Consider the following 26,584-nt stretch of genomic DNA (forward strand, 5'->3'; position numbering starts at 1 on the left):
TTGTGTGCTCCTTAACGCTCTGGCTCTAGTCCTCAGAGCTGACGTTGTTCTCCCCAAGGTCAACATGGACTCCTCACTTATTACATTAAACCTGTGTTGACTCTTCTTCTGTTCCCTCCCATCCATCCTCCCTCGGCGGCTGATCCTCTGTTGCTGGACTCTGCTCAGTGTGCTGATCTCTATATGCTAGCGTGTCCAGGGTTCACGCCTAAGTTTCTTCTCTAAAATCCACCCCCTTGTTAATCTCATTGAAACCTATGGCTTTAAATACAGTCTATGTGCTCACAACTCCCAATTCATACCTTTAGCCCAGGCCTCTTCCCCGAACTCCAGACTTGAATAACCAACTGCCTAGCTCCACTTGGTTGTTCAAAATCAACTCTTGATTTTACTTCCTAATCCTGCTCATTCTACTGAAAACCTGGCAGTTCTGCTGTTTTACTTCCATAGGCCGAAACCTTACAATCTAGTGAAGTGAGGCCATCCTTGATGCCTCTAACCTCAGGCCCCATCCAATGTCTCACAAGTCATTTCAGATTTACCTTCACAATGTATCCAGAAATAGGCTCTGACCATTTCTGCTCCATCACCCTGGCTCAAGCCACACTACCTGCCACTTAGGTGACTGCTATAGCATCCGTATACGCTCCTGGATTCCACCCTAGCCTCCCAACCTGTTCTTGACACGGCAGCCACAGGGATCATTGTAAAATTCAAGTCAGATCATGTGACTCCTCTTTCTCAATTCCCCCTCACTCCCAATAACATTATTTCCTGTTCAGAATAAAATCCCAAGTCTTTCCTAAAAGGCCCTCTACATTCGGTCTGCTGCTTTTCTCTCTTATCCACCCCACTCCACGCCATGGGCGTGCTCAGCACTCCTCAATCATGCCGCTCTCCTGTACCAGGGCCTTTGCCTTGGCTGTTCCTTTTGCTTGGAATGTTCTTCCCCAGATATCTACAGGGTTTATTTTCTCATTTCCTTCAGGTCTCTGCTTAGTGTCACCTTATTGGGAGGTCTTCTCTGACCTCGTCTATCTCAGCTCTCCTTGTACCCTTACTCTCTTACCAGCTGCATTTTTCATTTACCACTTGGCTTTCTGCATGCATTTGTCTACCTGGGCACAGCATTTCCTCCTTCACTAGATTGTAAGTTCCTTGAGGGCAGGTCTTTGGTTCACTGCTATATGATGAGCACCTAGTACAGTGCCTGGCACAGAGTCAGTGCTTAAAATGTATTTGTTGACAGAATAAATGAGTGTAAAAGGGGACCTTCTTTTCCCTTGTCTTACATGATGATATATAGTCTCATGGTTTTCCTTGCGATTGTGGCCCAACTCTGTCTCAATCTTCTTTGTGGTTCCTCTTAGTCTGCCTGTCCCTGAACTGTTGGTGACCCCAGGGTTCTGTTCCAGATACCCATCTCAAATCACTTGCACATGCCCTTGTCTGTCCCATTTGGCCAACACTCACATGCTAATGGCACCCAGATCTGTCTTTATCTCAGACCCTTCTTCTCCAGCTCCTGCTTGGTTCTCTCATGCCACCCTCCTTTCTCTCCTAGGTGACTGCAATAGCTTTGAAACTAGTCTCTCTCCTTTTACTCTTGTTTTCATATTTAATCCTTATATAATCCCAATTTGCCTATGAGACAACTGCAGCTTAGAGAGGCTAGGTAACTTTTCTAAAGCCACTTAGTCTACAGAGGTGGGATTTGAACCCAAGTCTACCTGACTCTGAAGCCTATGCCTTTATCTGTGACATCACACTGCTTCCTTCTGGAAAAAGTAGACATCTAAGCCAGCAGAGAGGCCTGACGTGGGATGCACCAATCTCCTACTCACCAGCCCTTCAGGAAGAGGCTTGTCCCATTGTAACTCTCGTTAGGTGTTCGAGCATTTTCTAGATGGAAAATCGTTCTTTGGGATCATTCCCCAGCTCACTAGTCTTATATTGCCTGAAACACCTTCAGGACCTCTCTGTGTCTTGTGTCTAGCTTCTTAGCCAGGAAAACTGAATCCCAGTTAGGATTTTAGAGAGTCCCTCCAAGTTGCAGGTTAGGTTACTACAAATATATGAGAAATTTGTGCCAATGTGATGGAGTGAAATTATTTAAACCTAATTGCTAGAACCTTTCTAACTGGCTTCATAGCTGTTATTAATATATGGAAGGAACATTGATGGGAAATAACACTTCTAAAAGATAATTAACTCAAATGAAACAGCCTGGAAAACAGCTTTTCCCAAAGCCACAAATGTGAGAAATGGAACAGCCTGAGATATACCAATAGCTAGCACAGCAACGCTTTAGGAACTTGCCTGGGCCAAGCCCACTTCCTCCATGGGCTCCAAGCCCATAACTATTCACTGAGTGAATTGTGCAGTTATTTCATTTTGTACAACTGAGGACACACCGTATCCTCAAGGGGAAGGCATATGGGGGATTGACATGACCCTCTGGGATTCAACACTATAGTCCTGTCCTCAAGGCGCTCAGGGGATCCCGCAAGGCCAAGTGGGAAACAAGCCAGAGGAACAGAGGCCTGGTGTGGGAGCCACAGCCCTGGGGGAGGCTTCCTAAGGCTATCCTGGAAGGGCTTTCCTGGATCCTCTATCAGCAATCATCTCTCCTGCCTCTGCCCACTGAATGTTCCATCGTTATTTTCTACCTGGCCTTAGTTTCCTGAAGGCTACTGAGAAAACACCTGTTTGGCAGATGTCTGTTCACATTGCTGTCTCCATCGTTTGACTGTGAATTTCTGGAGGCCAGGAACCCATTTGTACCGCCTGGGCCTCACCTGAGGCTCAGTGCAGAGAAGTGGCTTCTGGATGAAGGAATGAGAATTTTAAATTCTTAGCCTCATCTATTCCTCTCTTAGCCTGGGAAAAAATTTGGAACCACACCACATATAGCAAATGGAATTTTAGAAATCGAATGGCATGCCTGGTTAAAGATGGACTTTTAGAATTTTGCCTGTGTATGATGTAGAAGCTGCCCCAGGCACAGATACTTACATAGCTCATGAAAATCTTTTCTGTGGGTTTGAGGTGCCTCTGGATTTCACAGTCCACAGGATGGATGACGATGATGCCGTCGTCGGAGAAGACATAGAACATGTTTCCCACGCTGAGGCCTGGGAGGAGCAAATGGAACGGGTATGTCCTCCAAGCAGTCGGCCCCCGGGCAGGGTCACACGCAGCACTGAACACACAAGAAACCGGCCACGTGGATGCATCTGGTGCAGGCACGAGATGCAATTCCTGGTCAGGGTGGGGGTGGAATGAGCAGCCAGCTTGTAGCTGGATGGGTGCAGAGAGGGCCCCCAGGACTATGAATCAGTAAAGCATGTCACAGGCTACGTACAGCTGCCCTAAGTCATCTAGGGTTGGCCACAGGTTTTCAGATAAAAGCCTTGGCTTTGACGTACATTTGACCTTTCCTGTTCTGAAAGGGAAAGCCTCCCTTGATTGTTTATTATATACTAGTCACATCAGGATGGATCAGTGGATGCCAAAGCAGCAAAGGCTTTCATTTGCTTTTTTAAACCCATGTATGTACAGTGTCACTTCCTGGAATGTGGAGTCTAAGAATGCTGCCCTTTGCCCAAACTCTGTCCTGGCTGTGCTGGCCAACCCCTCTTTACAGACAGCTTGCTGTTACTTCTGTTCCCCGCCCCCCGTGCCCCCCACCATTTCTCTGGGGCAGCCCGTGCCAGGCAGCAGAACCTACACTCCAGTCATGCCCCCCTGCCTGCCCCGACCCCGGCCCAGGGCTGTAGCTGTCTGGGGAGAAGGTCTAAGCAAACCAGCTGAGAAGGGGCCTTGGGGACCAGGTAGCTCAGCCTTATTTTAAAGATAAACTGAGGTCCAGGGAGGGAAAGGGACTTGTCTGAGGCCACCCGTCTCTGTGCCAGAGCTGGAGCTAGAGCCTGGGCCCTGCCTTCTGGCCTCTGTCCCTCGTTCTGTCTCTATAAAAGGGGAACAAGGTACAAAGAGATGTAAGCTCTAGAGCGCTCCTTCCCTCTTTCCTTCTCCCTGTCTTTCTGTCTCCTCCCGCCTCTGTCTCCTTATTCCTCTCTCCCCTTTCCCTTCCTTTCTTCATTTCTTTTAAATCTAGAACATTAAGATCTCTGTAAATTCTAGGGTAAATATGTAGAAAAATCTCTTTTCTAGTTTTTTTTTTTTTAGCATGCTGAGAAAACTGGTATGCTGGTTTAATGGACTATTTGGGCAAGTTTTTAGTGAGTTAGAAAACAACAAAACAGGAATCACTGTTTTACTTTTTTCCAACAACTCTGCATGCAGTTTTCTGGGCCTTGGGTCCTTGGCACCCAGAGGCACTAATGTGAGTGGTCCTTGCTGTTGAACAAGGGGCTGACTCTATGATAAACCTCAGCCGCCTCCAGCGTCTGTGCTGAGACAAGCTCTGGGCAGGAGGACTCCTGCCACCAGGAGCAGCTGGAACCCAGCCTCTCAGGAGCTGTGAACACCAGGGAGTATCCAGCATAGCTCTCCATAAGCAATCCCTGGGGAATCAGGGGCACTGGGCAGCCTGTTTCTCGAAAGCCAGATGAAGCTCACCTCCCGCCAAGAGTCAGTCTTAGCTCCACAGCATCTCGGTGTTTGGAGCCAGCACTCCAGCATACACCTGCCCTGACCCCATCTATCTCACCCACAGCAGGAACTTCTCTTCTGTATTCTTTCACCTGGCAAACTGCTTCCACGCAAACCTAGGGGCCAGAGGGGGTCAAAATCCCCACTAAGCCACAAACTCCAGGAACAGCCTCCCAAGGCTGCTTAGAAAATTGGAAGTTGGAAGAACAAACATGATTGAAAGCATAATAGAGCCCACATGGGGTTTGTGGCTGTAGCTACGTTCTGGGCTGAGTGCAGTACCTTGGCCTTGCTCATAGTCAGCCCTGGAATATGAGGCTCAACAAACAGTCATTCAACAAGTAATTGACTTCACAGGATACCCAGCCTCCTGATCCAGCTCCCTGGAAGCTGCCTGAGTGTAGCTTCTGCTAAGAGGGCCCGAGGGAGCTGTTTTTGCTTTTGTCTGCTCTCATCTCATTTCTCCTGTTGAGACTTGAGTGTCCCCTGAGGCCTGCTGGTCTCTTCATTTTGGCTCCCTATCCCTATCTCCAGACCTCCAGTTTCAGGAGTGAAGGGTACAAACATCTAGCTACCCAGGCAGGATAGAATTTGTTCATTGCTCAATTGTTCAATATACCTGCCAACCCTATGCCCCAAGGCAGTTGTGGGTCTTTAGCGGGCACTTGGGTCTTTACAGCTGATTTCACATCCCATAGGGCCTCTCGCATTTTTGGCAGGTCTCTACTTCTGAAACTTGAGAACCTTTGTAGTAACCTCCCCTAAGGAAAACACCACCTCTTAAACACTTGAGTGACTGTGCATCTCAGCCTAGGTGCTGCTAGTTCAGCAGCTGTGAGAGCCTAAGGGGCTGCCGTGATCAGCGACTGTTGCTATTGACAGCAGTTCCTCATTTTCTGGGCTCTGCCTTTGTTTTGTTCCCAGACTTATCATGTCAGCTTTAGTGCCTGATGTTCAGGAAATTGTTCTGAGTATGTGTCTGCATGCATATGCCAGACTGCAGGTAACACCGTGTGAAGTTCTTGAGGAAAAAATGAGATGGGAAATGTCTTGGTTTTCAAACAGGGAGATTTTGTGCTTAACCCATCAATCACATAGTACCTCCTGCTGCTGCCCACTGAGCTGGAGAATGAGTTGCCACAAGGGGATTTGGACTCAGATCTGGTTGTGGGGACACAGTGGGGACTGGGACCCAGGCATGCACCTGCACCTGCACCCCACACAGTGACTCAGGCTCTGCCACCAGCTCCCACACATGTCCACTATATTTTCAGCCATATGAAATTGTCAATATTAGACCACTTTGATGCACAAAAATGGCAACTTCGTATGGCTCAACTTACTAAAGATTTGCTTGATAAACTTCATATGGCTTAACTTACTAAAGATTTGCTTGATAAATATGTTTCTGAACATCTATACATTTAAAAATATACATTGGCAGAAATCATGGCAGCTTTTTTCCTCAGCATTTCCTCAATCAAAGCATATTTAAGGTACAGTGACTATCTAGTAGAGATCTACAACTTTTTGTTTCTTTTTAAAACCACACAAGATAAGCAAAGCACTAAACCCAACACCAGTCAGCTACTGGAAAAAAGTTTAAGGCCCAGATCTTACCAGGAACCCCTACCAACTGTTCTGCTTCAGCAGAGGTTACAAGCCACTTTTAATGAAAGCTTTGCATTTTAAAATTTCTCATTAAAGACATGAGTACATTTTAAATTTGATTTAATGCATATGCCACTTGAATTTGACATTGACTTCCTGCTCCCTTAGTTGTAAGGCTGCTTTGTGTGTGGGAAAGCTGATGGCAGATCACGGAAAGACGGCCCATCATAGAACCACACACACGTGATCACAGGCATGACACAAAACAATGAAGCTTGGTACCTTCCTCTCGCCACAGGATGTTTGCAACTGCAGCAGCAGAGAATGAAGAAAGCAGGAATGTGATGGAGGGAAGGAAAAAGAAGAAAGCAGTGTTAAACCTTCACTGTAGTGATTCCACTTACGAAGATCCTGGTACCTAGTCCATCACTTACAGAATCTATACCACTCATTGCCGTAGGAACAGTATCTTGGGGGAAGCTCTGGACATGAACAAATGCTTTCAGGTCTCCAGACCCTTTTGATTCCTAAGTGAATCTTTGAAATCATGCCCTAGGACCACAGAAGCTAATGGAATTTCTCACATCTTATGGATGATCAAGAGTAAGCAACATCTCTCCCAGATTTCCTGGACTACCAGCAGGAGAAGTGACTTTCAACTAGGATTCTCCTAAGATGACCATGTGAAATATTCTGATTATCTACTTTGATGAAAATGGCTTAGCCTGGAGTCTTTGACCATGATTAATACCCATGTCTATGAAATCACACCTGCAGGCCTACCTGGGGAGCAGTGGTTATGAGGAGAGCACGCTTAGCACACCGATGGGCCGGACCCCTAGCGTAAAGGCTACCACACTCCCAGTGGTGTGCATGTGTGCACAGGTCAGGTTATGGGCCACTGTGGGACATCAGTACCTGGTGGGTGGATAGTATAACAGATTTTGTGGATGAAAGGTAGAGGTTCAGGGCATACAGCAAGTAAAAAGCAGAGCTGGGACTCGACTATTTGGGTTTCCTTGTGTTCCTGGGCTCTGTCTGCTGTCCAGGGAATCTCCCTGTCTGTTTCCAGAGTTGTCTAGGTTGCCAGGGAAGACCTGCTCACCTCTGGGTGCCCTCCAATTCCAGCTTTATGCAAAGAGGGATATGAGGCTTACCCCTGTCTTCACGGGCTCATGGTTGGCAGCTGTGGCCCTGGTCAATTGGTGCCCTCCCTTGCCACCCAACATGCCCCAGCCAGCTCAGTGAGAAGCATAAACGCGTGTCGACTTACGGGTCTTTCTAGCTGAGTCTTCAATGAAGAGCGAGGAGATATCTTCATCCACACCCACTTCATTTTTGGCAATGCAGGTGTATGCCCCTGTGTCTTCATACCGAACACTGCTGATGTGGAGTTCGCTCCCATTGGCTGCAGACAGGACAGTGCTCAGGATGGACTGCTCAGCTGGAGACCCCCTCACTTTCCTTTACAGGGCCATTGAGAGTGTTAGGGCTGCCCAGCCCCTGGGCAGCCAGCAGCCCTGATCATACGCCCAGGAAGGGCTGGTACATCTGAAATGCACTGAGGGTGAGCTGGACCTGAGTGACAGCTTCTCATCGTTGCTCTCGGAAAGCCCCAAAAGACCTGTGTGAGCCCAGATAACAGGGAAATTTGGGAGCCATCTGTTCACTCCTAACCTGTCTGACTTATAAACAAATTATACCTCTCATTTCCATTCCTGGAGTCTCAGCTTGATTTGAATGGGAATATCGCATAGACCTCTACCAAGGGCAGTTCTTACCTAAAAGGGAAAGCTGTTTAGACATCTGAGTTGAGACATCCACGCCGTTTTTCAGCCAAGTGATTCTGGGCATGGGAATGCCCTCAGCATGGCATCTCAGGCTGGCCGCCACTCCGGGCTCCTGTGCCTGGCTCTCTGGATAGACACGGATGACTGGCGGCACTGTGGGTGAGAGTCAGTGCTGGTGAGAAAGAGATGGCCCTGACCTGGACTTGGGCCTGTGGCCCAACCTGAGACCCTGCTCCAGAGGGGGTGAACCCAAGAGGTGACTGGAGTTCTGTGTTTAACCAGATTACAATAATCCTGTCCAGCAACTCAAGCTCTAAAAGAAAGGGCTATAAAATGGATTGCAGATAATAAACATGTCAGACTTTGTACCCTATGACTCATGGCTTTCATCATTATTCTAAATACGATCAGAAGACCATCCAAATATTTAATGCTGTTCAGCTGCTACATGTAAAGAGCAGCAGCCACTGAAATTTATTTCCGAATAAAATTTAGATACATTTCCTTTCTGTTATCAGAAAGCCATTGGATAGGGGTTAATTTCTTGCAGGAAATGTATCAGAAAGCACTTATGGCACTGACTGGCAGGGCCTCTGTTCTGGAGAAGTTCATTCATTTTCCAGTGGGCCATTCTCATTTCTCCACTTCTCAACCCCTGGAACATGGGTGAAAGGCCAGGTGTGCCCTCCTCAGCTTGGAGTGACTCAGCCATGGGCCCTGGCAGTCAGGTTCAGGGTTGGGGGTATGAGCCTGCCCACTCACCAGACGAGCATGGGTAGGCAAGGCTCCAGCACCCTCCACAGAGCTCTGTCCCTTCCTACCCAGCCTGGCTGTGGGGAGGGGCCTGGAAGAAGCAATGAGGGTCTGGAGGACCCTCCCTCTTACCCCTAGCTCTGGGTCCAGGAAATAAGTATCATTTTTAGTGGAATTGAGGGTTCTTCCTTATCTATAACTTTTACTTTATACACTTTCAAAGAAGATTTGTGAGATGTAAACATACCTGCATATTCAACTAAACTAAAAACACTGTCCCTGGAGATGGGGGAGATGGATTTTTCTTGAAGTGGACAGCTACATTTTCCTAGAGTTATCTGGAACTCCCTGTTGTTCAGTAAAAGAAAGCATCCCAGTACTTTAGAATAGAAAAGATTTTTCTTGGAACCAGAGCATAGAACAAATTGGTACTTATGTACGAAAGGCAATGGTGTGGGTCCCGGGACCTGAGTGGGGTAGAATTTTTGTGATGCATGTGGGGTGGGCAGAGGATAAAAGAAAAACTCCATGGCCTTCCTGTGAGAAATGAACTCTGTAGCTCCTGTCACAGCTCCTCAGGGGCTGCTCATAATTCCATCAACTCAGTCTGAATTTCAAGTCTTTTCTTGATCTGTGGGACACAGTTGGAGGCAGAGGTGAAAGCTAAATGGACAACTGCCTAGGGAGACGATCTCATCCTCCAATGGTCCAGAGCTGTTTCAATAACATGAGCTCAGAGCACCCAATGCCAAACCACACAGAGACCCAAAACAATAAAGTCAGAGTCCTCGCGTCAGTTTTTCTTTGTTTGAAGCCCTGGGGGAGAATGCCAGGGAGTGGCAGAAAAGCCTGTCACAAGTCAGGCCACTAGGGGTGGAGGAGGTCCACGGAGCTCCAGCGGAGGCACTTCTGGAGGACTGCTTCCAACATAAATGTGTAGCTCTCTTCTCTGACCCCTGTTTGATCCAAAGAGGAAAGAAAGAAACTTCCCTGCTTGATTCAAAGAGGAAAGAAAGAAACTTCCCTACACCTTGCCTTGGGTAGAGGGAGGAGCGGGGTTCCCTTTGAATAGATAGAATTTTGGTCGGAATTCAGGAACACAGAGATAGAACCAGGAGTGCTGGCCTTGGGGGTGGTTGGAGAAGGTGGTAGCATAGAGCCACCAGAGTTCTAGAATAGGAATGGCCAGGACGCTGGGGTTAATAATCTTGGGTTCTTACTAGATCACTGTCTATTTCTACAAGCCTGCCTGGCAACCACAGAGTAAACTTAAAGAAAGAAGAAGAATCAATGGAGACAGAAGCAAAAATGAATGAATCAACCAGAAACCTGAAGAACAGAACTGGTAAAGAAATCTAAGAGCTGTTTGTAAAAACGAACAAAACAGCCAAATTCCTGGGATGTTTGATCAATAAAAAAATAGAAAAAGAACACAGAGGGGATTAAAAAATATGAGAATGCTGTATTCAATTATTGGTAATAAATGTGAAAGTCTCAGTGAAATGGATCATTTAAAAGGAACCTTTAGGCCAGGTGCGGTGGCTCATGCCTATTATCTCAGCACTTTGGGAGGCTGAGGTGGGCAGATCCCTTGAGCCCACATGTTCGAGGCTAGCCTGGGCAACATGGCAAAGCCCCGCCTCTATCAAACATACAAACATTAGCCAGGTGTGGTGGCACACACCTCTGGTCCCAGCTACTCAGTAGGCTGAGATGGGGGATCCTTTGAGCCCGGAAGGTCGAGGCTGTAGTGAGCCATGGTTGTGCCACTGCACTCCAGCCTGGGTGACAGAGCAAGAACCTCTCTCAAATAATAATAATAAAAAAAGGAAACTTGGGAGTACCAGCATTGAGTTAAGGAGAGAATATTTAAAACAACTGTAAAGTACTACTAACTCAAAAGGCACTCTGACAAGTTTTATCAGATAATTCCTTCAATCATTTAAGGAACGAATAATTCCTAGAGCATAGAACAGGGAAGATGTTCCAAGTTACATCATGAAGGTAGCATAACCTGGACACCAAAACCCGGCAGAGAATGCAAAGAAGACTACAGACTGATCTCACTTAGGGTGTGATACACCAAAATTCTAAGTAATATATGGACAAGTCAAAACTAGCATGGTATTAAAAGAACATACTGTGGGCAAGGGTAATATGTTTCAATGGCTAACTATTAGGAAATCTACCATTAATCATTCCAAAGTCAAGGAGAAAAACCATTTGATTCTCTTGCTAGACACTAGAAGGGCCTTTGAAAAAAGTTCAAAATCAATTTCTTGGGGAAAAACCCTCAATAAAATAGGAACAGAATGATATTTTCTTCGTGCAATGAAGACTATCTCTATAAAAAGAAGAAACGACACCATTCTTTTTCAAATGGTGAAACATTAATTTGGGAAAAAAGAAAAAGGACAAAGGAAGGGAGGCAATACCAGACTCCCAATGTCACGCTGGATGTTGTCAATGGAAGGCAAGAAATGAGAGGCACAAATAGTACAAAGATGGAGAAAAATCATATGTAGTTATATCCAGGTAATGCACCAATAAAGTTATAAGGATTAATTGGTACGTAAAGAGGCCAGTACCAAAACATACAAAATTAACAGCTTGCTTGTACACCAGCAATGGCCAGACAGAAAATATAATGGAACTCAATGAAGAAAACAATAAAACCTCACTGATGACATTAAAAAAGGCTTGGATAATTGGAGAGAGATGCTCTTGGGTAGAAAGACTTAATATCGTTAGGAAACAAATTCAAAATTAAGCCATATGTTTAATCTAACTCCAATTAAAAAATCAGTTGGTAGGTGCCAGGCACCGTGGCTCGTGTCTGTAATCCCAGCACTTTGGGAGGCTGAGGTGGGCGGATCGCTTGAGTGCAGGAGTTTGAGACCAGCCTGGGCAACGTGGTGAAACCCTGATTCTACCAAAAATACAAAAAGTTAGCCAGATATGGTGGCATGCACCTGTAATCCCAGCTACTTGGAAGGCTGAGATGGGAGGATTGTTTGAGCCTGGAAAGTTGAGGCTGCAGTGAGCCTAGATCATGCTATTGCACTCCAACCTGGGCAACTGAGGGAGACCTTGTCTTAAAAAAAAAAAAAATCAGTTGGTAGGGGCTTGACAAAACAATTCTGAATTTAGAAGAAAAAATATGCAAGAAGAGCTGAGGAAATTTTGAAAAAAGGGAATGACTGTCATTTTGCTATACCAGATATTACAAAGTTAGATAATACCAAATGTTGCAAAGAGGGGTGCAGGGAGAGGACTGAGGAAGAGCTGAGGGCGTTCTGAGTGTGGCACCGCCTTAATGATCTTGATGCATTTTACAAAGCTGTCAATTCAATACTGTGCAGCCAAAGTTTACTAAATGCCAGCCAAGTGTCAGGCACGTCACACACAGCAGTGGGTGAGATAGCCTCAGGCCCTACCCTCGTGGAGCTTTTGGTCTGGGGGAAGTGATTCAAGAATTAACCATGAGTGAGACAGTCACTTCCAGAGGGAGCTTTGGGAGCACGGGGACAGTGGTCTCAGAAAATTGTCAGAATAGGGAACAGGCTCCACCCTCTCACTTCACCCAGGAAGTGCTTCCTGATGTCTATGGTGCCTGTCCTTTTACTGGCAGTGGGCTTGTCCAGTGAACTGGAAACTCAAGGAATGAGCTTGCCTCTGTATGGTGGGTGGTACACCGGCCCCTCAGTGAGGCGGCCAGCACCAGGGCTGGACACTGGCCTGTGCCTCAGCCCTGGCCTCTGATAGGAATCCTGCAGACCCACATGAATGGCATAGGGGCAGGTGCGGGGAGCCTGGTAAAGCACGATGCTGGGCTCACCCCCAGCATCTGATTCCTAAGATCTGAGATGGGGCTGGAGGATGTGCATTTGCCTAACAGGTTCCAAGGGAGACCCTGAGTCAGTCCTGACTTGGAAGCTCTCCCAGACCAATTCAGGACTAATTTTGAACCAAAGTGCATGCCAGTGTTCTAGAACAAAATGAAACCTGACTGCAAGTCAAGGGTGTGGAATGAATCATTCACTTAAAAATACATAACTAAATGCGAGACACCTGGGTCTCCATTAGCAGGGGCAAAAAGATGGCTCACATGTGCTTAGAGTGAGATGCACCCTCTGCTGGTCTTGAGGTTTTTTTGAGCCAAAGCGGGTAAGATGACTCCCCACTGGCCTCCAGCCCTTCAGCAGGACTAAAGAGGGGGCCTCAGATCTGCCTGCTCCACCTCCGGTGCCCCTGTGTCTCCCCAGTTTTGCCCCAACTCTCTACTGAGGGTCATTAGGCCTCTTCTCCTCCTGCGCCTTATCCCAGATCATGCCAATCTCCACTAGAAGCCTACGCCTCTGGGGCATCCCTACTCCCCAGAACCTCCTGTTGTGCCTTCTGGAACTCATGTTCTGTCATTAGCAACATCTCCCACATCCTCAGACTCTTCTATGAGCACTCCTTCACCTTCTTGCTCCAGTGGAAACCTGGCTTCCTCCTGAGAATGCAGCTTCTCCTGCAGTGGCTTCAGGGGCGGCCCCTTCTCTTGGTACCGCTAGGGTGGGAGGTGGGGTAGGCGTCCTTCTGGGCCCTCGTTGCCACTTCCAGACCATTCTCATGTCACGTCCACCTCCTACCTAGACACCACCCCTGCTCGGACATAGCTCCCACGCCTCTCACTCCTGCATCCTGGTCCCCTTTTCTACCGGATTTTTCCTGTTAGCCCACACAATGCTTTTATTTCTCCTACCTTGAAAAAAAAAACCCTTCTCTTTATCCCAGTTTCTCTCTCAACTATGCCCCATTTTTCTCCTTGAAAACACCCTGAAGTGTTGTCCATACTCGAAGTTAGAGCCAGCTCTGGGCAGCTCCTACCTGTGCCAGAGCTCTGGATCCAGCCTCCCGCCAGGAGGATGGAACAGTGTGGACAGGGAGGGTCTATGTAGGTGTGTGAAGTTGCTGGGGCCCTGCCAGGAAAGGCGGAGACCAAGCTCTCTGCCAGCAACGTGGCAGAGACCCAACTCTTTCCTTTGGCCCTGATCTCCTCTTTTCCTTTTGTGTTAATCCACACATTAAAAATAATGTGAAATTAATATATCCTAAGCACACACATTCATTTTCTCTCTTTTTTCTTTGAGATAGAGTCTCCTTCTGTCGCCCAGGCTGGAGTGCAGCAGTGCTATCTCAGCTCATTGCAAACTTCACCTCCCGGGTTCAAGCAATTCTCATGCCTCAGCCTCCCAAGTAGCTGGGATTACAGGCACGTGCCACCACACATGGCTAATTTTGTATTTTTTTGTAGAGACAGGGTTTCACCATGTTGGCCAGGCTGGGCTCGAACTCCTGGGCTCAAGCGATCCAGCCTTAGCCTCCCAAAGTGCTGTGATTATAGGCGTGAGCCACCACACCGGCCTCGTTTTCTCTTAAATTTGAAAACCTTCAAGTGAAAACATTTGCATCCATAACACAAAGGCCCCCTGTCTTTGGGAAACACTGACCATTCCCAATGTGAAAGGCAGTGTAAACAGATCCTTAAGTAAGAGGCACAGTCACGAAAGTAGCATGCGGGAGTAATAAACAGATTCAGGAGGTTATTATTGTGTTTTCGGGAATGAATCGCTACTTGTCTGAACTGTGGGGAGGTCAAGCATATTTTTAATTTAGGGGATTAATCATTTATGTCTGATTTCTTTTTCCTTCCTATGAAAGCAATATAAGAGGTTTACCCAAAGTTATAAATCACATCAGTGCTCGGGCCGCATCTCTGGGAGGTCTGGGCTATGGGCAAGTTATACTGATAATTTGAGAGAGGAAGTAGTTGCTGGAATGGTTTCTTTAGTCAACCGAGTCAGCGCAGAGTCATGGAAGGGCAAGTCCCAGAAGATGGTGGCCCTGCCTGTGCATGGAATCCTGCCCCCACTGCTGGCAGTGTGGCAGCTCCCCAGAGAAGCAGCCTATATTCTATTCTTGGCTTGAACATTTTCTCTGGGTCTTGATTTTCCAAACTGCATAATGAGAAGGAGGCTCTCTGAGGGGCCACCAGCTCTGACCATCTGTGTCCACCAACTACAGCTAAATTTGGCTTGAACTACACCAACACTCACCCCCGTATCTACCCTACCTTGGACTTTGAACTACATCCTCTGCCAGGCATTTCCCAAGCATTATATACGTATTCTATTTCATCAGACAAGGTTGAGGCAGCCAGCGGTGTGACCTAGAGGTCAGAGTATGGGGTCTGGATCCAGAGCAACACCCAGCAGTTGTGTGACCCCAAGCAAGTGACCTTTTTTAGCAAATCATCCATGAAGTGGATTAAGATACGTGGATGGGAAGGTCCATGTGAAGGGCTGAGTACAGGGACTGACCAAGGCAAGTGCTGGGAAAACCCTGGCTGCTGTAATCAGGAGGCAGTGAATTCTTCAGTTTCTGGGACTCCTGGCAACACAGGGTCCTGTGAGAATCAAGGAAAAGCTTCCAAGCCTCAGTTTCTATCCTGGCTTGGCTAAGATGAGGCTCACTGGGCCTCCTGGGGAGGGAGATGGACACAAGCCCTTGGAGGAAATAGAGCCTCCTAATTGAACAAGTGATATGGTTCCATACCACCTGGAAGGAGTGGTGGATTTCAGTTTCTGCTCTCACTAGATTCAGAGGCCACAGCGGCTCACCAGCACTGTGTTGCCTAAGGGGTATGCTCCATGCTCCACACGGTCTGTGGGAGCCCCAGCTGCCGAGTGTGACTGGTCTGAATGGCTCACGCCATGGTACTCGGATTTGTTTCATCTATGGAGGCTTTGGGTGGAGCCAAATATGAAAATCGGTCAACAGACTTTGCCCTTTCCACACGGTTCCCCTTTACTTATAAGAGAGATGATATATTTTGGGGTTAGATATTTCTTTAAGAAGACAGAATACAGGAGGGGGCGAGGCTGATCTGAGCAGCAGTTTGGGGGGGCTTTGAGGGGACAACATGCATGGAGCCATTTACTAACCATTCACCTGCAGGACGTGGGTCTGGAACAGCTGCTCGTGGCCGGAAGCATGGCAGGTGTAATTGCCCATGTGGATGGTGGTCACCTTGGTGATGTACAGGGAATCATCCTCTCCAAAGTCCTGCACAGGGCAAAGACGACGATGAGACTGGCCTCTTTATTGAACAGGCTGGAAACCATAGCTGTCTCCTGGGTTTCCAGAAATCCTGCAGCTGGGAGAGAGTTCCTTTCTGCCTGGCCCTTGCTCAGCCAGAGCTGTCTGCAGGGGTGAGCCGTCCTGGGCAGCAGCAACCCCATCTCACCTCCACATTGTGGGCCCAGACCCCTGCATCTGTTTAAGGCCTTGTGTACCTGGCCCCTCCTCCATGAGGCCTGGTTTGAACACTTCCCCCAGCACACGCCCTCTCAATTTCAAGCAACTAGGCCCACGTGTCCCCCCATTTACCAGCTGCCTGCTTGTTTCTCAGGGGTGTTGCTCGCCTGATGAGCAGCTCTGTTTCCGGAGGCCAGGCCTTGTTTAGAGCAGGGGTTAGCCGACTTTCTTAAGGGGCTAGTGAGCAGATATTTTTGGCTTCATGGGTAGCACAATTTCTGCCAAATACCCAACTCCGCCATTACAGCATGAAAATAGCCTTCACGACACATAAATTAATGAACGTGGCTGTGTTCCACTGAAGTTTTATTTAAAGTTGGTGGCCTGGATTTGGCCCATGGGCTGCAGTTGGCCTGCCTATGGTTTAGATCCCACCTCAATCCCAGAATGATTTCAGGCTGCTTGCAGAGATCTTGGTAACCCAAGGGAAGGGAAATAGAACTAAGGGGAAAATGGGGCAAACAAAAAAACCAGGGCAGGAACATCAAAGATGCCCATGGGTTCCACAGGAAATGGCTCAGTAAGCCTCAGCACTGCCATCTCTGCAGCCTCACACGATGGGGTCTTAATAGGCCAGTGCATAGAGGAGGGATGGGCAGGAGGGGCTTTTGGCTGCATCAGAGTCCCCTGATGAGCGTTGGGCACCAAGCACTTGCCCAGTCAGCTGCATTCCCTTTTGCAGACCTGTGCCCAGTGCTGGCCCTTCCAGGCACCAACTACAGACATGCCAGGGATTGGAATCACCTGCTTTCTACAGAGAGCCCTCATCAGGTTGGGCCTTGGCTACCAAACATTTCCCAGGATATGGTGCTCAGAGCTGATGGTACAGAGAAGGCCCAGGCTCACTGATGAGCAAGGGGGCTGTGCACTGTCATCTGCGGGGAGTGATGGGAACTCAGGACATCCAGGATTTAGCTTGAGCTCTGCCATTGACCAATGTACCCAGTCTCTCTGGGCACTGGCTTCTCCACCTGTAAGTTGTGGACAATATATATGGCCTGTCTGCCTTATGTGGTGTTGGGAGATCCAGTGAGAAAATGCATGTGAGTGTATTTTTGAATGTGGGATGCATGATATACACAGGGGATGTTATTTTTCTTGTTATTATTAGCAGAAGATGCAAAACTCCTCTTGACCCACTGGAGCAAACACCAAATCATCCTTCCTGCCTTTGCCTGGCCCTTTCTGAGCTCCCTTTTCCCACAGAAGCATTCTGGTGGCAGGAGAGAAGGCTGTGGTGGCATGAGGGCTAAAAGCAGCTGAGGGCAGCTCCCCGGGTCCTCCGCTGATACTCACGTGAGCTCCTGTCCCTGAAATGCTGATGTTCTCTCTTGCTAACACTCCAGAGGGCCCGGCCACAATGGTCCCGAAACCCCTTAAAGACACTTTCTGGGCCGGGCGCGGTAGCTCATGCCTGTAATCCCAACACTTTGGGAGGCTGAGGTGGGCGGATCACTTGAGGTCAGGAGTTTGAGACCAGCCTGGCCAACGTGGTGAAACCCTGTCTCTACTAAAAATACAAAACAAACAAACAAAAAAATTAGCTGGGCGTGGAGGTGGGCAACTGTAGTCCCAGCTACTCAGGAGGCTGAGGTAGGAGAATCACTTAAACCCGGGAGGCGGAGGTTGTAGTGAGCTGAGATTGCGCCACTGCACTCCAGGCTGGGTGACAGAGCGAGACCCCACCCCCCCCCCCCAAAAATAAAAGACACTTTCTGGCTAATTAGCTGGATGAAGGGGTGCTGGCCCAGAGTGAAACTTGGGGTAGGGCAAAGGCAGGAAGGTAGATGGTGAGCACATGCAGCCTGCTTGTAGGGAGGGTCAGGACAAAAACTCCTAGCAGTGCTCCCAAAGAAGTAAAATGTTGCAGAGGGCTGCGGAAACCCTGAGAGTTTGCTGTGAAACATTGCTCTGCTTCAAAGAGCCCTTTTCTACCATTCTGCGGAAGCCTCCATGATAAAATAAAACACTAGATAGCTGATTTATCCTGCATTGTAAGAGTCATAAAAGGTTCATACTTGAGTTGCTTATGAAAAGTTAATGACTAGTCAGTTCTGGGGCCGACATATTTCTAGTCTAAGCTGTTTCCTGTGTCAAAACCTAAGTCTGGAGGAAAATCTGTTTAGCTTGGAGTCTCAGTGGTGGGATGGCATCCTGAAATGGTACAGCCATTTCAAAGGGAAAAGGGTGGCAGGGCTTGGAAACTCCTCAGCACCCCAGTTGGTGTGTCCCAGGGCAGACACCATCCCAGAGGGCAAAAACCAGAGCTGCTTGCAGGGAGCCTGGCGCTGTGGACCTGCTGGCATTTTCCCTCCAAACTGCCTTCCTGAGCCTTCACATCCATAGCCCCTTCTCACGATGGCCCTTGAAGCTGGCCTCAGGCTCTGGCAGGCCCTGCCCTCATCACCACCTGTATGGTGTTGCTTAGTCATCAGCACCACCACATTCCTCAGGTTGAGATGGGCCCTGGGCTCTGAGGGCTGCCCCAAGGCCACTGTTCCCAGATATCAACCTCAGGTTGATACCCATTAATACCAACATACGGTCTTCAAGAGGTTACCGTGTGCCGGGAACTTACACGTCACCTTGTATGTATTTAATCCTCAGGAAAAAATCCCTGAAAACCCCAATCCAGAAAACAAAACAAAAGCCCAGTTCCCCAGGGGCTGAGACACTAGGCTGTCCTTGCACATTCATTCAGAGTGGGGTCTTCTCTCCCCACCTGCATGGCTCCTGCTCTGGCCAGCCGCCACCTTCCTGGGGGATGCCAGGGACCCTGGCTTCTGGCCCACAGCCTCTGCCCCAAGGCAGCCGCATCACGCCCCTCATACTCAGAGCCTTGTTTGCTGGGGGCCAGCCCCTCTCAGACACTACCCCCTCGCACACTCCCCTTTCTGTTGCTCTAGCGTGCCAGGCATGCTCCCCTCCTCCCAGGCTGTCTGTCTGTCTCCCTCTCCTGCAAGTCTGCTCCAACCTTGTCTGGCAGCCCCATCTCTGGAGCCTAACCTCTGCCCCACACCCTGCTTGGTGCCTCCTGCGGACCCACTGCTGTGCCGCCTGCTGCTTTCTGTATTTACCTTGTTTGCTGTCTGTCTTCCCCTGCAGAATGTGAGCTCTGCAGAGGAGGGCAAGGAGGCTTGTGCCCCGTGTGCCTGTCACAGTCCTGGTGCACAGTGGGCCCTCAAAAAATAGCTGTCGAGTGGACTGTACAGGGCACTGAGCTAGGCTTTCTGCCGGGATTCTTTCAGTTTGACAGCCGAGGTGCCCACCTGCCTTCCTGTCCACTCAAATATTGCCCAGCCACACAGGCTCAAAATGAGGCAGCTGGCGGGAAGAGCAGAGCACTGGTCTCAAGTCTCGTCCCCACTTCCCCACTTGTCCCCTTCTCCATCCTGCAGCCCTGGGGAGAACTCGAGGCTCTTTTGCACTCCTCAGGCTGGGGCACGTTGGAATCGACCAAAGCTCAGAGCAGCAGGAAGAGATGGAAAAGCCCATCGTGCATGGATTCCCACCCTCTACTGATGACTTGTGCTGTCTGTTAACCTTGTGCTGTCTGTTAACCTCACTGTCTGTTTCTTTCCTGCTTACTAAGTACACATCCCTACTCCCCAGGAGCAGAGACTTAACTCTTGGGCAATCACTCAGGTGCTAAGGGGTGTGTGTCAGCCCTTGGAGGACTTGAGGGGCTGCTGGGTGTGTTATGGCTCTTCCATGAGAACCTAAGCATTACCTGCCTGTGGCTTCAGCTCGGAGGAGAAGCTGACTCTGTAATAAGTAAAATAACGTCTCTGGGTGAAAATGATAGGCATCATATAATTACAGAACAAAGCGCATATTGTTTTCTGGATATGAATACTGGCTACAGAAATCAAATTTACCTCACTGGATGTGAGAAAATTACTTTAACAATTGACTTATAAGAAGCTACATAAAACTAAGCCTGCAATCCTTCCTCTTCTGAATGTTCTTTGAGATGCATCTGAATACTGCTATCAATGCTTGATTGCATCTCTGTACTTGTCTCTTTATGGATGGCTTTTTTTTTTTTTGCTCTAATGCATAGAACTGTATTAGCAAAATCAAGGTTCCTTACAGAAATAAACAGATGTCAGATTAGACCATTCTTTGTATTGATGGATATCTATTTTCTGGGAAAGAGACAATTTTAAAGACACGGTTCTCACCTTTTAAAAAGCGATTTTCTAAGTATCTGCCCTTAATAAAGAACACAACTAAATGAGACTTAAGTATTAAACAATAGTTAAGCAGAGATGAGATGGGGGATGTTGTCATAGTGATCCATGGGAGTCAGGTATATGTAATATGGAAATGAGCCATCAATACTGAATATTTAGGGACTAAATGTTCAATGCAAGGACTCCAGAGTGATATTAGAGTTTAGGTTAATGATACTGTCAATGTTACAAGTTCAGACTCAGTTTAGAAACAATTATTCAGAGCTTTTCCAACATTGCCCTCCTCAGGAGCACCCCTGGCTCTCTTTGCGGGAGGAGGGAGTAAAGGGGGAGTCTCTTCCTCCAACAATCCTTCAATTCTGGCCCCCAGAATGCCACTAACTTTAGCATGTCACCTGCACAGTCGAATGCAGCGAACCTAAACAGAGAGTGACATGCGGTGCCTCGGTGATGGCCATTCCTCAAACACGTCCAGACTTGCCTGGCCCTTATCCAGACCAAGCCAGGACCACATGCACATGTGGGTGAGATGGACACATGCAGTACATGTGAGCGTGCACACATGGGGGAGGGAGCACACCCAAACATCTACATGGACATGTGGTACACATGATGATGTACACGCATGAGTGCACACACGTACCAACACACTGGCTCTCTAGTGCTGACCTCCGTGACCAACACTGAGGTTACAGCGCCATTCACTTCATTCCAGCCCCTCATAGTGAGAGGTGACAGCGTTCTGGCAGCCCTCGCAGCCCTCCCTTGCTCTTGCCTCCTTGGCCTTGGTGCCCACTCTGGCCGTGCTTAAGGAGCCCTTCAGCCCGCCGCTGTACTGTGGGAGACTCTTTCTGGGCTGGCCAAGGCCAGAGCCGGCTCCCTTAGCTTGAAGGGAGGTGTGGAGGGAGAGGCGCGGGCGGGAAACGGAGCTGCGCGGGGCTTGTGCGGCTTGCCGGCCAGCGCGAGTTCCGGGTGGGCATGGGCTCGGCCGGCCCACACTCAGAGCGGCCGGCCGGCCCCCAAGCCCCGGGCAGTGAGGGGCTTAGCACCTGGGCCAGCAGCTGCTGTGCTCGATTTCTCGCCGGGCCTTAGCTGCCTCCCCTCGGGGCAGGGCTCGGGACCTGCAGCCTGCCATGCCTGAGCCTACCCCCGCTCCCTGCCCCACGGCCCGCGCCCCTGGCCCGCCGTGGGCTCCTGCGCATCCTGAGCCTCCCAGAGGAGCGCTGCTCCCTGCTGCAGGGCGCCCAGTCCCATCCACCACCCATGGGCTGAGGAGTGCAGGCGCGTGGCGGAAGACTGGCAGCTCCACCTGCAGCCCCGGTGGGGGATCCACTGGGTGAAGCCAGCTGGGCTTCTGACTCTGGTGGGGACTTGGAGAACCTTTATGTCTAGCTAAGGGATTGTAAATACACCAATCGGCACTCTGTATCTAGCTCAAGGTTTGTAAACACACCAATCAGCACCCTGTATCTAGCTCAGGGTTTGTGAATGCACCAATCGGCACTCTGTATTTAGTTAATCTGGTGGGGACTTGGAGAATCTTTATGTCTAGCTAAGGGATTGTAAATACACCAATCGGCACTCTGTATCTAGCTCAAGGTTTGTAAACACACCAATCAGCACCCTGTGTCTAGCTTAGGGTTTGTGAATGCACCAATCAACACTCTGTATCTAGCTACTCTGGTGGGGACTTGGAGAACCTTTGTGTGGTGTGGACACCCTGTATCTAGTGGGGATGTGGAGAACTTTTGTGTCTAGCTCAGGGATTATAAATGCACCAATCAGCACCCTGTCAAAACAGACCAATCAGCTCTCTGTAAAACAGACCAATCGGCTCTCTGTAAAATGGACCAATCAGCAGGATGTGGGTGGGGCCAGATAAAAGAATAAAAGCAGGCTGCTGGAGCCAGCAGTGGCAACCTGCTCAGGTCCCCTTGTGTGCTGTGGAGGCTTTGTTCTTTTGCTCTTTGCAATAAATCTTGCTCCTGCTCACTCTTCGGGTTCATGCTGCCTTTATGAGCTGTAACACTCACCGTGAAGGTCTGCAGCTTTACTCCTGAAGCCAGCAAGACCACGAACCCACCAGGAGGAATGAACAACTCCAGATGCTCCTCCTCAAGAGCTGTAACACTCACCGTGAAGGTCTGCAGCTTCACTCCTGAAGCCAGCGAGACTGCGAACCCACCAGAAGGAAGAAACTCGGAACACATCCGAGCATCAAGAGGAACAAACTCTGGACATGCCGCCTTTAAGAACGGAGACACTCATCGCAAGGGTCTGCGGCTTCATTCTTGAAGTCAGTGAGACCAAGAACCCACCAATTCTGGACACAATAGGACGGAGTTGCCATCCTGCAAAGACCTGAAGAACCATCCTCTTTCTCAGAGTCTGCTCAAGAAAAAGAAGTCTGTGCAACTTGGAGCAATCTCTAAGTAGCTGACTGAGCCCCCTGGAAGAGGGCTGTTGTGGGCAGCTGCGTTCAGTATGAGCAATCCGGAGTGGGCCTGTCCTCCTGCCTGTTCCCAGGTTCAGGCTCAGAAGAGGGAGTTGGAGGCATGAGAGAAGTCACTGTGGGGAGAGCACCTGGTTCCTCCAAGGCTCAGGGCATGTGTGGTCCCTGGCTGACTTGGGTGTCTTCTGGTGTGTGCGGTCAGTCTCTCCTTCTGACCGTGGATGCCAAAGGGGAGGCCCTTATCTCTTAGCACATGACTCATCTCTTTGTGCATGACTGTATTATCCTCAGCATGGCATGTGGTTCCTGTGCATAACTGGAGCTCAATGAATATTTTCTGATTTCAGGGAGTGTGTTAGCCTAGCATGCTACCTCGTGGGGAGCCCTGAGAGGAAGGATAGTAAAGAATTCATATTACCCAGAGAGGTTTGGTCTTGCCCTCTTTGGCTACAGGGAGGCAATCTCTAGGCTCTGCAATGTCATGCCTCATAGGGGTCTCTTTATTTGCCTGGGGTCTTTGGGCCAGGTGGTACCAGTTCTCTCTCTGGAGGGGCTGGGGATGAGAGGGCAGCCACGTGGGCAGTATTTGAATGAGCTCCAGCAAAAACTTTGGACACCGAGGCCTGGGTGAGCTTCTCTGGGAAATTGACACTGTGACAGTGACATGTCTGTGACTCCACTGGGAGAGGAGAACAGAGGTTCCATGTTTAGAGCCCTCCTGGGCTCTGCCCTGTGGGCTTCATCACTTGGCTGACTTTAATCTGTACTCTTTTTGCTGTATTCACTTGGCTGACTTTAATCTGTACTTTTTGTTGTATTAAACTTTAACTGTGAATATAACACTTACAATGAGTTCCGTTTTTCCAGCAAATTGTTGAACCTGAGGGTGGTTTTGGGAACCACCTAGCTTCCAGTTTATGTCAGAAGAGGGTGTCTTCTGTGGAAGAGCCAACTTCACTTGGCTCAAAAACTCAAATAGGGAAGTTCTGACCTAGTGGTATGCGTGCTGAAATTACATATAGGGACAAACCTGATTATCTGGGTATACACGGGGGCTCAGCCACCTGCAACAGAAGGCTCATGCCAGAGACGTTGCTCTGAGCACTCCACTTGTCCACCCTTAGAGGCCAGGGGACAAATACCTCTTGACATGCCAGGACTCCAGAGTGTTATGTAGTAGGGGTGGCAGCTAATGGGGCCCTCTGGTGAGGTGCAGGCCTGAGCCCTTGAATGGGGCTTTGGCTCCTTGGCTAATTAGCGTGGCATCCCCAGCTGGAGCGGGAAGGGACTCAGGTTCTAGACTGCACTGCAGCAGTCATCTGAAGTTCCAGACCACCTCACACCCGCTGCTTTCCTTTGGGAAACCTGCAACCCTCTTCCTGGGGACCCTTGGATCATGAATCCCCAGGCTGAGAAGGCCTTACCAAGGGTTCCAGCTCCTGACTCTAACGTGGACCACACTCACAGCCATGACAGCTGATTCCTGTCCTTGAGACACTCCAGAGAGGATTTAAATCTCCTTCTATGGCTCATTTCAGGGACCAAGATGACTTTCAGTTAGGAATTTTCTCCTGACACGGTGTTCAAAACTCTTACACATTGTTGGAGAAGGCGTAGACTGGTGCAGCCATTTTGGAGGGAGATTTGGCAAAACCCATCAAAACTGAAAACGCATCACTTCCAAGAACTTATCTTACATGTCAACTTACACACATGTGCAAAGAGGTGGGTATAAGGATGTTTACTGCAGTCTTGTTTGCTGTAGACAAAACCTGAAACAGCTGCATGGGGCTGGGGAGGGGGAGTCCAGGAAGAGCACTGCTTGGGCATGGCTCATGGGCTGCAGGACCTCTTGGTGGCTCCCTTGTCCTTGCTTAGTGTGGAGAGTGCCCTTGGAGGGGTGGGCTCCAATCTGTAGTGACCAAGAGAGGCACCAATCGGCCTCCTTCATTGGCTGGGCCTCAGTAGGGAGGCAGTGAGGCTCAGGGAGGAAGAGACTCTGTGGGGAGTTCCTGGGCTCTGCAGTCAGGGTATAGAAGCTGAATCAGAACCTTCCTGTGGGACCCTGTACCTTGGAGATGGGGCCGGAAGTGGTCACTGAGTACAAATCAAGCCCTGAGGCCAGGGCTTCCCCTAAGGCTTTCCCCTAAGAGGGAAAAGAGGACCTTGAAAGAGGCACTGAGAAAGCAAAGGCCAGAGGAGACACTTGGCAGGGTAGAGTCACCCCACAAGTTCCACAGGCTGGAGTACCACAGGCCCCGGCCCCCATATCTTGGAGAGCTCTGGACAACACTCCCAACAGTTTGAACTCATTCAAAACTCTAAAGAACTGGATGTTCAGATGTTTTTGACACAAGCTACAGAGAATTGGCCAAAGCCTTTAAGTGCTTCAAGTGTAGTGTTTTCTAAGATTTTAAAACAAAATGTACCCAAGCATTTAATGAGATTATTTTAATGCAGAGCCTACAACCACTGTCTATCGTGGTGCAAACAGCTCTCCATGCTAATCAAACGCCTCTCATCTTTTTACAATGAATTCATGACTGGTTCATATAAAGACAATAAAAATTAAATGAGTCATGAGCTCCTAAATCATTTTCTTTTGGTCTTTTTAATAACTCACTTCCAAAGAAGAGCTAGCTGAGAGCATACGCTTCATTAGAATTATTTGTTCCTGGTTTTATACCATTTAGGTATGGGGAGAAAAGTGAACATTTTAACACATCCTTCAAACACTGCCACAAATACTTTCTTCTAATGGGTTTTGTTTTTCTGCTTTTATCACCATACTCTGCCTGCCGACATTAGAAAGCCCCAAATAGCGAGATTCAGTGAAAAAAAAAAAAACCCTAAACAAAAAAGAGTGGCTCTTTCAAGTCATTTGAAATATACCGAGTTTGTTGTAGGCCTTTTTGTTTTTTCTGTTCTTTTTTTTTTTTTTTTAAAGAATACAATAGAAAAATGTTTTCTCTCCCTGAGAATATCCTGGCTAAACAATTCCACGTGCTGGTCTCAGAGCACGTTGCTTCCTTCCTTGCTGGGGCCAGAGGCCAGCAGCCAGTGAGAATAGGAGCTCCACACACAGGGACCCATATCCAATTTGATACATTCCACTGGGGCCTGGGAACTACAGACAGCCCCACAGCAAAGACTTGGAATTGCTGGGGGCTAGATATTATGTCCCACAAGCAAGGAACCCAGAGAGCTCTGGGCCAGGGCATGTAGGTGGCTGTAGGCCCATGGGCAAGTTCTCCACTCCTCTGAATGACTTAACTCCACGTGCCTCATGGGGCAGGGGTATGGGATGAGCTGATGCTTATGACCTGACGACCGGCACGGAGCCTGCACCGTGTATCAATGGTGACAACACTGGCAACAACACTTGTGATGGTTCAGCCCAACAGCCATTACCTGTGACTTTTCAGATGCCCTGTCCCTATTTCTGCCCATTCCTGTCTCCTGGCCCTCAGGATCATAAAGGACAGTGAGGAAGACAGTTATGAGACGAAGGGCGGGTGACATTGTTGAGGCAGGACATGCTGACTAGGTTTGGGGACAGTCACTTCACCCTCTGAGTGGCTGCTGTGCAGGCTGGGTGATCAGAGAAGCAGAGGGCTGAGGCCCAGAATGGGTTTTCATGTTCTGTTTCTGCAGAAAGTGAGGCAGCACCCCATCCTTCCCAACCCCAATACCTAGAATGGGGGCCAGAGTAGGGAGGGAATGTGTGGATCTGCTTCTGAGATGGGTCTCACCCCAGCCCCCAAAGCCTGGACCTGAGTCCCCAGGAGACAGGGGCTATAGGG

General features: G+C 48.9%; 1 protein-coding gene and 1 long non-coding RNA gene across 2 annotated transcripts in view; one reads left to right on the top strand and one right to left on the bottom strand.

The window, feature by feature from the left end:
• Nucleotides 1-8,382, top strand: part of LOC129036393 (uncharacterized) — a 107,011-nt gene extending 98,629 nt beyond the window's left edge. The window contains exons 3-4 of the long non-coding RNA XR_008502532.2: nucleotides 3,049-3,156; nucleotides 6,524-8,382. This is a non-coding gene — a long non-coding RNA (uncharacterized LOC129036393). The remainder of the gene's footprint in view (nucleotides 1-3,048; nucleotides 3,157-6,523) is intronic.
• Nucleotides 1-26,584, bottom strand: part of FSTL4 (follistatin like 4) — a 413,607-nt gene that overhangs the window by 18,850 nt on the left and 368,173 nt on the right. Inside the window, exons 8-12 of the mRNA XM_054487430.2 lie at nucleotides 15,761-15,881; nucleotides 8,007-8,168; nucleotides 7,499-7,633; nucleotides 6,508-6,534; nucleotides 3,016-3,134 (exon numbers count right to left, since the gene is read on the bottom strand). Coding sequence (XP_054343405.1) covers nucleotides 3,016-3,134; nucleotides 6,508-6,534; nucleotides 7,499-7,633; nucleotides 8,007-8,168; nucleotides 15,761-15,881 — 564 coding nt within the window. The remainder of the gene's footprint in view (nucleotides 1-3,015; nucleotides 3,135-6,507; nucleotides 6,535-7,498; nucleotides 7,634-8,006; nucleotides 8,169-15,760; nucleotides 15,882-26,584) is intronic.

The sequence above is a fragment of the Pongo pygmaeus genome, chromosome 4, assembly GCF_028885625.2.
Source record: "Pongo pygmaeus isolate AG05252 chromosome 4, NHGRI_mPonPyg2-v2.0_pri, whole genome shotgun sequence".
NCBI classification, from domain to species: domain Eukaryota; kingdom Metazoa; phylum Chordata; class Mammalia; order Primates; family Hominidae; genus Pongo; species Pongo pygmaeus.